Genomic DNA, 15024 nt, shown 5'->3' on the forward strand with positions numbered 1-15024 from the left:
TTGAAATCGGTTGATTAGGACGGACATAGTAAATTTCTGAAGTTAAGACTCTTTTTTTTAATTTTAAAACAATAAAATAAAATACATCAATTTGCAATTTAGATTTTTCAAAAATTATAATTTTAAAGTATTCGGAAAGACGCTTCTTTAAAAAAAAGTTAAATCCCGTTTATTGGTTCTCAAGATATAAGCGGTCAAAGTTTATCGGCATTTACCATTAATTTATAAACAATTTAGCAATAATCTTTGATCCAGTGTTTTCATTCTTCCGAGTTCTAAGCTGGAAAAATTTTCATATCCATAAGTTATCGGCAACATAAATAAATCAGCGGAAAAGCGGTCGCTCGCACGAAAAGTGGTGGAGGGGGCTTTTGCTCCGAGACTGAATTCGGAGGTTCAAATTGCGAAGGTACGAAAAAAATTGCATTGTCTCGCTTCTAATGGACTAATTTCGATATTTTTTTAATCCGATGTCTCACGAGCCAAGGAATTCGAATATCGTAATGCCAACTGTCTAATTTGCACATATTTTGTTATAAACAAAATGTATTATTTATACATTAAATACACTGTATATTTTACCCTATGCTATTGCAATTTTTCAATGAAAAAATTTGTTTACGTATATATTTCAACACTGAATATGAATGTATTTAGTTATAATTATTACAGTTATTTAAATAATTTTTTATTTGGAAATTAATTTTTTTGTTAAATACAGATAAAATTAAGAAAAAATAGTACTTTAAAATTACAATTTTTGAAAAAAGCTAAATTACAAACTGATAAATGTAATTCAATTGATTAAAAATAAAAAAAAGAGTGTTTACTTTAAAAATTTCTGTGGCCGTCCTAATCAATTTATTTATTATTAGTTTTGTNATAAAATTAAGAAAAAATAGTACTTTAAAATTACAATTTTTGAAAAAAGCTAAATTACAAACTGATAAATGTAATTCAATTGATTAAAAATAAAAAAAAGAGTGTTTACTTTAAAAATTTCTGTGGCCGTCCTAATCAATTTATTTATTATTAGTTTTGTTCTTAGAAATAGTTTCCAACAGTCTGGGCAATCGCATTTGATTCGAAATAATGAATTTTGAACTACATGTAAACCTTATTATATCGGAATGCGCATGCTTTTAACTGTTGGAAACTGTTTTTGGGAACAGGTGGCCTCCTTGTGAATAGATTTAATACATATTAATAGAATAAAATCGTGTCGGGTGAAGTCAAACAGTGTTCATTGATAGCAAAAATTTAAGTAAATTTAAATGTTTGTTATCAAATAACACTGCTCGACTTATTTTTGTTTTTGCTGTTAAAATAAAGCAACAACACTATATTACAGCTCGAATTCTCAAGATCCAAGCATTTATTTATAAAAAAAAATCCTGTAGAGAATTTGTTAAATAAAGCGTCATTCACAAAATCTCAGCTTATATTTGGCACGTTCGGCGTCGACATTTAATAACCGTTAAAAAATATTTTAATAATGTGTTAAAAATACTGTGTAATTTATATATTGTGACACTGGAATAAGAGGCTAAGACTGCGTTGGAAATATTAATATTGGACTGTAAATATTTTTATTTCTAGCCTAACCTTGGGTTAGAATTTAGGTGTTTTAGATGAAAGAGCACAAACGTGCACAAGCCAACGGTTGTTTAACTTAATACGTAAACAAAGCGTCTACATTGGTATATAGTGTGTTGAACGCGTGTTTAAATGATCCCCTGTTGCGGTTGGAGCGCCTTACCTTTAACCCTCCCAATATCCTACAGATTTCACTGATTGCTTCAGTAATTAGGTACCTGAAAAAAATACAGAATGCTGTAGTTACGTCTTGGAAATGTGTGATGCAACCTTATGTAGTTATCCGCACTTTTGACCTCAGCACGTCTATTTTGGTTAGCTTATTGTTTGTTAATTATGTCTATTTTTAGTTTTATGCATTGAAATCTACGGAACTAAACGTTTCGGACGATAAAATCGCTAACGAGTTCGTTGCAAAACGATGGAAATATAGGCTAATGTGAAATTAATAATAATTCAAATAGTTAATATATGGTGATGTTGAAAGGAACACAAAACCTTTATCCACACTTTTTTTGAGATATGTAGGAGGTCATCCTACTTACATACATTAAATTGGGGTCTGCCAAGTTGTTTCTAATTCATTTTTCTTTTGAACCGTCATATTGTCACAACCCCCTCTGTCGGCCGCCCTAGAGGCAAGATCGATTCGACGTAAAGCTCTCTACATCCGAAAAACACGCGAAATCTTCTTGCTTACAGTTAAATTTGGATATCTAATGTTCTATTTGTAGTCCTTGAACGCAACAGACCGATGTGACGCCAATATTTTAATAGGTATTTACTATACGAAATGTTTAACATTTTTTAATGAAATTCCTCTGTCGCTGATGTAAATGCAGCGCAATATTTGCATGAACAGTTTAACAAGCATTGCGTCAATTAAACGGTAAATATTAGCATTAATTTGTGTAAAAGTAGAATTTTCAACCATTGCCATCACTTCTTTGCTCGTCCTTCTGACCAGCCACTATAATGTAGTAACAATAACTGAATAAAAAGGAATGTATTTGAAAAAAGCAATAATTTCATTTCAGTTCTTTTATAAAGTAAAAATTAATGATTCTTAACATGTAAATCATGAAAATCAAATCCAATGACTAATTTCTTTCATGGTTCATGATTTGCGATTAACCACAAAAAATAAGTTGACCCTTTGACGTCATTACCAGATGTCTAGTGACGTAACAGCAAGATCTGTAGTTACATTATTAAACAGCTACAATGGCAAAGCTTTCGCTTAACGAGACGAATCTTTTGTTGCAAAGGCCAGAGCTCGGTAGATGCGATTTTTTTTGCTTCCCATTATTCGCGGCGATGTCGGTGGCGTACGTGATGTTTTGAAAACAAAGGAAGAATGGAGGTTCGTTCTTCGTCAGAAATAAGCGAAACTTGAATTTAATGGAGATTCACGGTTATTTTCTCCGTGGATTGCGACGATGTTGGGATCTTTGATCGGTTTGTAGCCAAAAAAATTGTTAAGGTAGGCTTTACACTTGGCGTTTTTGGCGGGGGACGGTTGTAAGTGAAACGGCTTGTTGATAATAATAAAATATATTTGTCCAGAATATCTACATAAAAAATGTGAAAGCTAAGTGATCCGATGACTGTAATATACTTATAAAATATAATTTTAAATGTATTACATCGTAACTAAGAGTAAATGATAAAATATCAAAGAATATTTTTCCACGAATAAACTGAAAGCTGCTGTCACGAAATTAGTCTACAAACTGCGAATAAATTACACTTTACGAATTACCTAACAATGGGGAAAATAAAGAACTAGTTATACTCGTCAAATTATTTTGTAAAAACAATTTTTTTATGAACAATAAGTGAATAAATAACAATTATAAAATACGATAAAATTAATAATGTTTAAGTATTAATCATTACAACATTAATGGACAATATTTAACATTTAGTTACATTCAATAGTTATTCATAGAAATTCAGAGAAATCAATTCAATTTTAATTAAAAAAAAAAATCAAACCACGTGTGTTGCGGAACCACATTTTCTTTTAAATCGAAGCTGTAACACAAGAACACCACTATATATTTAGGTAGTATGTTCGAAAAAAATTGTATACACTTTCGATTTAAACAAAATAAGCAAATTTACGTATATTCACACATATGATACTGAAATAACATTATATTTAAGTGCCCTGTTTTTTTTTTATTGAACACATATATAAGAGAGAGAGTTTACTGTACGCAGCAGGAGTTCTTGTGTCCGTTCTTCTTCAGCCTGGATTTGGGACGGTATTTCTCCAAGAAAGCCAGCTGTTTGGCGTTGATTGCACCTCGTCTCTTCCTAAAAAAAAGAATAAAACAGGGTTTACTAAAACAGGTTTTTAACTTTTGACGTAGTTGATTGACACCCTGTATATGTATATTACACAACACCGACGTATTTTACTGTTAAATACGTTTGGGCGACATCAAAAAATGAAATATCTTTATTTCATGTAGGCATTTTATAATCGTTTATTAACCGTTGTAAAGCACCTTAAACGGGCAATAAAATCAACCAGAGTTGATTAGAACGTACTTTATGCGTCACTTATTGCACGCAGTAAACTTCGTAATGCTTCGACTCTATTGGAGGATACAAGTCGCTTTAATAAATAACAAAGATTTATTGTTCCCCTGTTCCACGCGTATTCCGAGCGTAGGATCTTTAATGTCTGCATAACTATTTCGCGTAATATATTGCGGGAAAATAGAAAGCGGGGTCGAGCGAGGGGTACCGAAATATTCTTACGTTTCTAGATGGATGCAATCGGTACGTTTTTATAAATAAAAGATTTACAGGGACGTGTATTCTGCCACTTAGAGTCGTGTAAACTAGGCTTAATGGTGCAATGGTTTTTCAGTTATATTAGAAAAATTGAAATGTCAAAATTACTCGGGAATTTGTTTTTCGAAATATATCCAATACGGAAAAAGGTATGGATGGGATTAGGTTAGTAGGCCAACCAATTTTTTGGCACACTTCAATATTACAGCAAATTTCATGTATCTTCTTTTGAAAAATACTTAGTAAATGAAAACCCAAGTGATTTCCCCAGAAAAGTCGCGAACAATTTATTTTAAACAATAAAAACTGCAAAATATGCAATTTTTTGTTTTTTTTATAATATCTCGAAAAATAATGATGGAATCGTCTTGCTCTATTAAACTACATATTATTATCTGTCATTTTCCGCAAGATTGTTTTTCCAGCTTCAAATTTGACGGAGTTATGAATTTTTTTAAAAAAGTCTATTTTAGAGGATTTTCCTGATTTTCTCTGTAATAAATCAACCGATCGGGTCGCACAGAAAACCATTTTATAGGTTTTTTTATTCTCTACAAAAATCCTATTAACAGTAAGACGATTCATCATTATTTTTCGAGATATAAAAAAAAACTAAAAAATTGCATTATTTTGCATTATTTACGTATTACTTAAAACGTGCCCTAACAAATTCCTTCCATATCTTTTTAACCGTTGAAAATATCGAAAAACTAACTCTGGCGTCCCTCTAGAATTTCGTCCGAGGATTCCAACAAACCAAACGGCACCCTTCTAAGTCGAGAAATAAAAAAGTTACAGGCTGTTCGCAAATGTAAAAAGTCACGTGACTTAAAACGTGCCCTAACANAGTTCATCGTCACTAGCAATTTCCATTATTTTAAATAATATCTGGCACTTAAAAATTGAAGACGCGAGCACAAACGTCACTTTAAAATAATTATTATTGTTGTCAACAACAGCCACTTTGTTTCCATAGTAACAGTGAAAATTTGATTAGAAAAGACATTTTAAGCCAGCTCAACACTATTTTCTATAATAAATTAGGCATTTTACTTATTTATAATATTTTTAAGAGAGAGATAGATTTTGACGTATGTAGAAAAAATATTGTTTGCATCTCGTGCGCGAACTACTTTGGTGGTCTCGAATAATTTTTCAGAGGATTCAATTCTCGATCACCAAAGTAGCATTTCGCGCACTAGATACAAAAATAACTATTTCGACTCGTAACTCTCATTAATTAATTTGTTATTAACATTTTAGTGCAAAGAACGCGTTTTCTAAAGGTTTTATTGCTTATAAAACAAAAACTACTAGTGCTGTCTCAATTCCGTAAATGGAAAAGTTGCAGGAAATTAAATTTCGAAGAAAATGAGAGGTCGAGCGATTTGATCGATTGATTAAAATGGAAGAAAATCCGGAAAAACCGGAAAAATCGGCATTTTTTTTTCAAAAATTCATAACTTTGTCATTTATGAAGATTAAGAGCTGAAATTTGGCACAGAAGTAGATAATTATATCAACTTTAACTCTGCAAAAGGCAGGCGCTGTCGGACCATTATTTTTTGCGTTTCCCCTTCTTCCTCCACTACTTGCGCCCGCTCGGCCGTTTACACCGATGTTCAAGTCCATGTTTCATTCATTTCCCTGCCCTTTAACGAAAATTTGAAACCTGACGTTTTATAGTATTTTACTTCTAGTTTTGAAAACCGGTATTGGAATTACAATCGGACCATTTTTAACGCAAGCAGACTCTCTGTGCATAAAAAAATTAAAATTGCAATTGTAAGCCTAATGGTGTCCGACAGCGCCTGCCTTTTGCACACTTAAAGTTGATATAATTATCTACTTCTGCGCCAAATTTCAGCTCTTAATCTTCGTAAATGACAAAGTTATGAATTTTATTTTAAAATGCCGAATTTTCCGTTTTTTTTCCGGTTCTAATCAACCGACCGAATCACTCGACCTCTCACTATCTTCGAAATTTAATTTCCTACAACTTTTCCATTTACAGAATTGAGATTGCTCTGGCGGTTTTGGTTTTATAAGCAAAAAATTAAAAAAACGCGTTTTTTGCACTAAAATGTTAATAACAAATTAATTAATGAGAGCCGAAAATACACCAGAGTATTTCTACGGAATGTCTTTTAAATGATGGCACAGGTGGTATGCTGTTAGTATTTTTATCACACAAAAAACTTGTATTCACTGCACTCTAGAAATGCACTCTATTGCATATAAAAAGAAAGCTCTAAAATGAGGATTTCAAAATTGTCGTTCGTTTTAAGATAATGTGCATATAAACGTATAATTTGTGAAAGAAAATTTGACATATACTGGAAAAGTCAAGAAAATTCTAGTATTTTCTGCGATTGTCAATTGTCATACAGAAACTTATATAAAACTAAGTAGCAGAGAAGTCGAGAGAGCAGTTTTAGTGTCAGTCCAAGCTCGGTAAGAATTTAGTTCTAGTTCCAGTAAAAAATCAAGTTAGTAACAAAACCAATTAAAATTCAGTTGCTGGAACAAAAAGTGAAAAATTAAATCACATCGAAGTAAATAAAAGAACCAAACAGTGCTACAAATAATAAAATAAAGTGAAGTGACAATCGTAACAAGAAAGGTTACCTGAGAAAGATCTTATAAAGCTGGAAAAAGCCATAGGAAAACCCAGAAGTAAACAAAACAGCGAATGTGACAGAAGAGGCTGCCAATTGTCAAATCAAACCTGAAGTTTGTGAATAAAGATCAGCTTATTTACACAAAATAAAGTCTTCATATATAGGGTGTTCTGAAAATCACTAGCATAAATTCAGGGCCTGATAGAATTTCAAAAAATATTGCAATTTGTTCCTATGAACCATGGGCGTATCTTTTTCCATTTTCAAGATATAGCGCGTTGAAAATAATTTGTTTAGAATCTAGTTTCGATTCTATCTTCCACAAAATTCGACCGAATGAATTGAAATTTTGTTATGTGGGGTTTCTAGGGATGCTAAATGCTCTGGAGTCATTAATATTTGGCTATATCATACAGGGCGTTCAGTGCAGTACTTGTTCTGATAATGCACATAACACATTCATTTGACACAAGCCTACTTGAAATAAAAAAACAACAATTTTGGGATACTAGCTGCAAATTTTAGCACTTCTTACAAGAGCACCTTTTTTGTTTAGAATAAAATTTTCCATAGCAGCCAGTGACAAAAAGACTAAAAAGATTAACCTCAAAAAAGTTAGGACGTAAAATGTTCCCGCGGCGTACTGCACTGAACGCCCAGTACGATATAGCCAAAAAGTAATAACTTCAAAGTATTTAAGCATACCCAGAAACCCCATATTACAAAATTTCAGTTCATTCGGTCGAATTTTGTGGAATATAGGACCGAGACTAGATTCTAAAAAATTATTTTGAACGCTCTGTATCTTGAAAACGGAAAAGATACGCCCATAGCTCATAGGAACAAATTGTAATATGTTCTAAATGCTAGTGTTTTTCAGAACGCCCCGTATATTCCAAAACAGTATACTGATTTTACAGCAACTTTAAATTCTTAAGTCTATTCTGCCGATGCCTCTATAATGAAACTTAAAATTCCAAAATTTTCTCTCTATCTCTCTCACGCAGTAGATACACTCGTATATTTACCCAAATAAATGTCAGTTATTATTACACCCCGTAACGAAAACAAAAAGTTCCAAGCCAACGCAGTACGCGTCGCCTGCAACATCGACATTTACGACTTCTGGCAATAAATCACCCGCAAAATATAACCGAAATTATACCCATAGACGTGAACCTGCCAAAACGCGTCGCCTGCTCCTGGACGCCCGCCGTCCCCTCCATCCGGCGTCGCCCCGCGATCCGTATTGTATTTACGCGCCGATTCCGTGGGTCTGTTTTAAAAACAAAACGCAATTATCACGTTCGTGAGCCGTTCGAACCCCGCCAGCGGATATAAAAGGGGCACATCTGCAGCATTGTAAGCGTCGGGCGAGGACTCTAACGGTCGGCTAACTATCCCGACTGCGCGTCGGGACGGATGCACATGCAAAAACCGTGTACGTGTTCGAATTTCGGGATGGCGCTACCGTTTAAGTGTACTTCCACTACATATATCATGGGATGAGCTGTGGCCTGTTCTGCATGGAAATGGATTCGAGGACCCCGCACTTTGTTCCGTCTGATTTGGTGTTACTCGACCTCTGCTAGGCACCAGACGAGTCGAAAAAATATTCAATTCCGAAGTCGCAAATTTAATCCAGTTTTAATCATAAATGTTTGAATTTTGTACTTTTTAAAAAATTTCGAAAAAAATAATGATTTTAAATTTAAATTAGGATGAATTTTCTGGTTGTTATGCTTTGGCCTATGTTCCTGGTCGCCACTAGTTGCAAAATTACTTTTCACTTCCTTAGTCTTAGGTAGAAACCTTTGACCTACCCTCGATGTTCTCGGGCGAGGCTCTGTGGGGACGAACGTTCTATTAGAACCCTTAGGCCCGCTCCGATGTTCATTTTTGTTCTTACTGTTTCTAAAGTCTAAGTTTGAGGAGTTGCAATATGCAACCGTTTTTCCATGCAGTTTTATTTCTGATTTTCTCGAATTACTCTTCAATTTAGTCACAATTTCGTTATTCTCCTTAGGAATTCCACAATGAATGTTGTCTTCCTGACCACAATTTCCAAATTGCCCGAAAAAGTCTGAAATTCTGTCCTAATTCACAAAAGAAATATTTTTATATGAAAAGCAATTAATTATTGTATTTGATATAACACCATTTTTACTTAATAGCTAATAGTGGCTTCAGGCACACGAAATTTTGGAATATTCTATGAANAATTTCCAAATTGCCCGAAAAAGTCTGAAATTCTGTCCTAATTCACAAAAGAAATATTTTTATATGAAAAGCAATTAATTATTGTATTTGATATAACACCATTTTTACTTAATAGCTAATAGTGGCTTCAGGCACACGAAATTTTGGAATATTCTATGAAGTAGGTACTCTTTAATCTATCTTTGAGAATGTCAATTTTTCCATCTTTATGGAAGAGAGTTAGTGTATGCCCAATTTTGAAGTCGTGAGACTTTACTGATGTAGCGAACTATCGTCCTATTATCATCTTAAATAACTTTGCTAAAGTTTTCGAGATTTCACTGTATAACCGCATCTATTTTCTTGATAAAAATTTGCTTTCAATAAATCACAAACTTTTAATCTTGTATGTTTTACACAACTTGTGTAAGATATTCTTGATAAACATGGCCAGGTGATTTACACTGATTTCTTCGAAGACTTTCAACAAGATACATCATTCGATTTTGCTACAAAAACTTAATGTATTCTGTTGTAGTGAAGAACCACTTAGGATTTTTCGTACAAATCTTTATAATAGAATTAAATATACATCGGGAGTTCCTCAGGGTTCGAACTTGGGTCCCTTACTCCTTCTTCTATTTAATAACGACTTTGACAATGTGCTAAATTGTGAAAAGCATTTGTATGCTAATGACGTCAAAATCTATACTTCCATCTCTTCAGTCAGCCAGACCCACTAATCTTCAGCAAGAATTTAACAAACTCATAGCTTAGTCTGTTAAGAACAAACTTAACCTTAATACTAATAAATGCAAATTAAACACTTACACGCGTAAATCCAGTCATGTCCTATACGATTACTACATTGATTTAACTGTTTTAATTTTATATTTTTTACTGGTATACAGGGTGTCCAACTAAATCTGTACAGGACATAGCTAGTACCATGCGAAACATAGCCATAATTTTAAAAATGTTGTCACCGCCGTTCTTGGGGGTGAAAATTCGAATTATTTAGAATTATTCAAATTTCGTGGCTGAAAACGTACATAGGTATTGTATTTTTGAAACCGAGCGAGTTGCGCGAAACTAAATCTGTACAGGACATAGCTAGTTCCATATGAAACATCACCTATGTGAACCTGGCACCCGACTTTTAAAAATTCAAAATTTTTTAAAAAATTCTTATGGATTTTCGTTTGTAGTTGTTTGTAGTAGCGTCTTTCGGTTTCGGGAATTGAATAATATGTTTTCAGCCACGAAAATTGAATAATTCCAAATATTTCGAAATTTGACCACCAAGAACGGCGGTGACAACATTTTTATCATTAAGGCGATGTTTCGCATTGTATTAGCTATGATCCTGTCCAAATTTGGTTAGTGCAACTCTCTCGGTTTCGAGAATTGAATAATATGTTTTCAGCCACGATATGGAGATTGGAAATCCACCTAGAAAGCCAATTGGAAATCTAATTGGGAATCCAATTGGAAATCCAATTGGTAAAACCAATTATCTTTTTAAATGTTGAAAATATTGAAATCTAACTCTGGCGTCCCTCTAGCATTTCGTTCGAGGATTCCTGCAGACCAAACCATGCTGTTCGCCAGTTTCAAAAGTCAGGTGACTTAAAACGTGACCTAACCAAGCCCCTCCATATCTTTTTAACCGCTGAAAATATCGAAAAACTAGCTCTGGCGTCCCTCTAGCATTTCATTCGAGGATTCCAGCAAACCTAACCGCACCCTCCTAGGTCGAAAAGTAAAAATTTTACGGGCTGTTCGCCAATTTCAAAAGTCACGTGCCTTAAAACGTGACCTAACATAGCCCCTCCATATCTTTTTAACCGTTGAAAATATCGTAAAAGTAACTCTGGCGTCCCTCTAGCATTTCGTTCGAAGATTCCAGCTAACCAAACCGCACCCTTCTAGATTGAAAAATAAAAATTTTACGGGCTGTTCGCCAATTTCAATAGCCACGTGACTTAAAACGTGACCTAACAAAGCCCCTCCATATCTTTTTAACCGTTGAAAATATCGAAAAACTAACTCTGGCGTCCCTCTAGAATTTCGTCCGAGGATTCCAACAAACCAAACCGCACCCTTCTAAGTCGAGAAATAAAAAAGTTACAGGCTGTTCGCAAATGTAAAAAGTCACGTGACTTAAAACGTGCCCTAACAAATCCCTTCCATATCTTTTTAACCGTTGAAAATATCGAAAAACTAACTCTGGCGTCCCTCTAGAATTTCGTCCGAGGATTCCAACAAACCAAACCGCACCCTTCTAAGTCGAGAAATAAAAAAGTTACAGGCTGTTCGCAAATGTAAAAAGTCACGTGACTTAAAACGTGCCCTAACAAATCCCTTCCATATCTTTTTAACCGTTGAAAATATCGAAAAACTAACTCTGGCGTCCCTCTAGAATTTCGTCCGAGGATTCCAACAAACCAAACCGCACCCTTCTAAGTCGAGAAATAAAAAAGTTACAGGCTGTTCGCAAATGTAAAAAGTCACGTGACTTAAAACGTGCCCTAACAAATCCCTTCCATATCTTTTTAACCGTTGAAAATATCGAAAAACTAACTCTGGCGTCCCTCTAGAATTTCGTCCGAGGATTCCAACAAACCAAACCGCACCCTTCTAAGTCGAGAAATAAAAAAGTTACAGGCTGTTCGCAAATGTAAAAAGTCACGTGACTTAAAACGTGCCCTAACAAATCCCTTCCATATCTTTTTAACCGTTGAAAATATCGAAAAACTAACTCTGGCGTCCCTCTAGAATTTCGTCCGAGGATTCCAACAAACCAAACCGCACCCTTCTAAGTCGAGAAATAAAAAAGTTACAGGCTGTTCGCAAATGTAAAAAGTCACGTGACTTAAAACGTGCCCTAACAAATCCCTTCCATATCTTTTTAACCGTTGAAAATATCGAAAAACTAACTCTGGCGTCCCTCTAGAATTTCGTCCGAGGATTCCAACAAACCAAACCGCACCCTTCTAAGTCGAGAAATAAAAAAGTTACAGGCTGTTCGCAAATGTAAAAAGTCACGTGACTTAAAACGTGCCCTAACAAATCCCTTCCATATCTTTTTAACCGTTGAAAATATCGAAAAACTAACTCTGGCGTCCCTCTAGAATTTCGTCCGAGGATTCCAACAAACCAAACCGCACCCTTCTAAGTCGAGAAATAAAAAAGTTACAGGCTGTTCGCAAATGTAAAAAGTCACGTGACTTAAAACGTGCCCTAACAAATCCCTTCCATATCTTTTTAACCGTTGAAAATATCGAAAAACTAACTCTGGCGTCCCTCTAGAATTTCGTCCGAGGATTCCAACAAACCAAACCGCACCCTTCTAAGTCGAGAAATAAAAAAGTTACGGGCTATTCGCCAATTTCAAAAGCCACGTGACTTAAAACGTGATCTAACAAAGCCCCTCCATATCTTTAAAACCGTTGAAAATATCGAAAAACTAACTCTGGCGTCCCTCTAGCATTTCATTCGGGGATTCCAGCAAACCAAACCGCACCCTTCTAGGTCGAAAAATAAAAAAGTTACGGGCTGTTCGCCTATTTAAAAAGTCACGTGACTTAAAACGTGACCTAACAAAGTCCCCTTATATCTTTTTGACCGTTGAAAATATCGAAAAACTAACTCTGGCGTCCCTCTAGCATTTCATTCGGAGATTCCAGCAAACCAAACCGCACCCTTCTAAGTCGAAAAATAAAAAAGTTACGGGCTGTTCGCCTATTTAAAGAGTCACGTGACTTAAAACGTGACTTAACAAAGCAATGTGTACAGGACATAGCTAGTACCATGCGAAACATCGCCATAATTTTAAAAATGTTGTCACCGCCGTTCTTAGGGGTGAAAATTCGAAATATTTAGAATTATCCAAATTTCGTGGCTGAAAACGTACATAGGTATTGTATTCTTGAAACCGAGTGAGTTGCGCGATACTAAATCTGTACAGGACATAGCTAGTTCCCTATACCTAGGAGTTATAGATTTTGAGATATTCATTTTTTGCTAGTAACTCTTTTCAGGAGCGTGATATCAAGCGGATTTTTGGTGCCTGTAAAGGGTATTACTACATTATGGTATGCCAACAAATTAAAATACATGGTGTTTCATTTTTGCTGGTACATTTTGATAAATTCAAACAGCTATAACTTTGTTAACTTAAATGGAACACCTTGTATTTTTTTACTCTGTCGTACGCAAATTGAAATTTCCTTTCAAGCCCTATAATCATTGTTAGGGCTGCCGTCACTACTTTTAGAGATATTTGCAATTTTCTATATTTTTCTCGTATCAGACCTGTTGTCAAATTGGCCATGACCAAAAACACTCCAAAAACAATTGAAATAATATGACATTTGTCAAGTTAGTTGTCAAATTATTGCTCGACTCCTAGGTATAGGGAATATTTAATAAAGTGACCCTCCAATTTCATGTAGAATCCGAAAATGCAGTAATATATAGGGTGTCCCATTTAAAATAACGAAGTTGGCGACGACTTCCGGTATAACCGGAATTGCTAGAGAGTTCTAGATATCTTAGTTGTGTTCGCCCCAGGGACATTGCCATGTTGCCAAATTTTCAAATTATTCGGAGCAGTACTTTCCTAGATATCGATCGACGCAGTTCCCAGTGGGACACCCTGTATATTATTTCCATAACGTCCTGTAATTGGGTTTGTTCCTGTTGGACTAATAAACGTACCACTACTCTACAAGTGTTGACAAAAAACACCCACAATTTTCTCCCTGAAACGGTATTATTTTCGAGTTATATTCCCGGTTTCACGAAGAGGCATCGTAAATACGATCCGCTCATATTTATTCCAATTCGTGAGCGAACAACAAAGCAACTCTTATCCGACACGGCACCGGCAATCGCACTACACATGCGGTTATACCGCTATCAAAATACCATTACGAACCGCTATGCCGATAAAAAATAATTGTATTTTCGTAGCCGATACTGCTTTATCGCTTTTATATTACCTAGACACGCGATATCAATATTTCGACCAGGAAATGAGTTAATAATTACTTATCTGCTTTATGGATTCCGTTTTCTTTTCTCTGAGCTTACGAGTGTATACTTTAACTGTAAGTACTATCTGTCAGATGTATAATTTATGAAATATTGTCAAGCTTATAGCAGTGTCTTGAACGCGTCGTTATAATTGAACATCGACGAATTGACGTCCGCTATTTTATTGTTGAAATGTGCAGGGGAAGGCAGTAGAAAAGGCGTTTCATCTTGTGAGTCTATTTTTTTCATTAACAACATTGTTTCTTTTTAATTTGAGTCGAAAATCAGTTTTTCCAGTACTATTGATTTTAGAGAAAAGTGTTCAACAGAAGAAAATGCGCAAAAAAACACTACAAAATGGCCGCCTAATGGATTAAAATCGGATGAATTGTTTAAAAGTTATTGCAAAAAAAATCAGAAAAACGTGGACAAACAGCATTTTTTAATGACAATGAAACTCACAACTTTTAGGCATATTTATAAAATTTCAACAAATAACAAACAAGTTGTGGATAATGAAAAAAATTATGTTTTTCCACGTTTTTTTGCAATATCAGGTAATATAAGCAATATAGGCGAGCGGTTCACCCCTAAAAAAAGGCATGAACCGACTAATTTTTTAAAACAAAAACCTACAGCATGAAACTTTTTTATTTTATAGTGTATTTTTCTGATAATTTATATATTTTTTTCTATATTTTTCGGCGAGGTCAGTCAATTGTTATAATAGACATCGGCGAGGTTGTCATGCCTATGTTCC

General features: G+C 34.6%; 1 protein-coding gene across 1 annotated transcript in view; it reads right to left on the reverse strand.

Annotated features, from left to right (window-relative positions):
- Positions 1-3809: 3809 nt before the first annotated feature.
- LOC108906746 overlaps positions 3810-15024 on the reverse strand; it is a 28842-nt gene continuing 17627 nt past the window's right edge. Inside the window, exons 4-5 of the mRNA XM_018710100.1 lie at positions 4100-4112; positions 3810-3918 (exon numbers count right to left, since the gene is read on the reverse strand). Coding sequence (XP_018565616.1) covers positions 3810-3918; positions 4100-4112 — 122 coding nt within the window. The remainder of the gene's footprint in view (positions 3919-4099; positions 4113-15024) is intronic.

This window comes from Anoplophora glabripennis, unplaced genomic scaffold (assembly GCF_000390285.2).
Source record: "Anoplophora glabripennis isolate ALB-LARVAE unplaced genomic scaffold, Agla_2.0 scaffold5, whole genome shotgun sequence".
NCBI classification, from domain to species: domain Eukaryota; kingdom Metazoa; phylum Arthropoda; class Insecta; order Coleoptera; family Cerambycidae; genus Anoplophora; species Anoplophora glabripennis.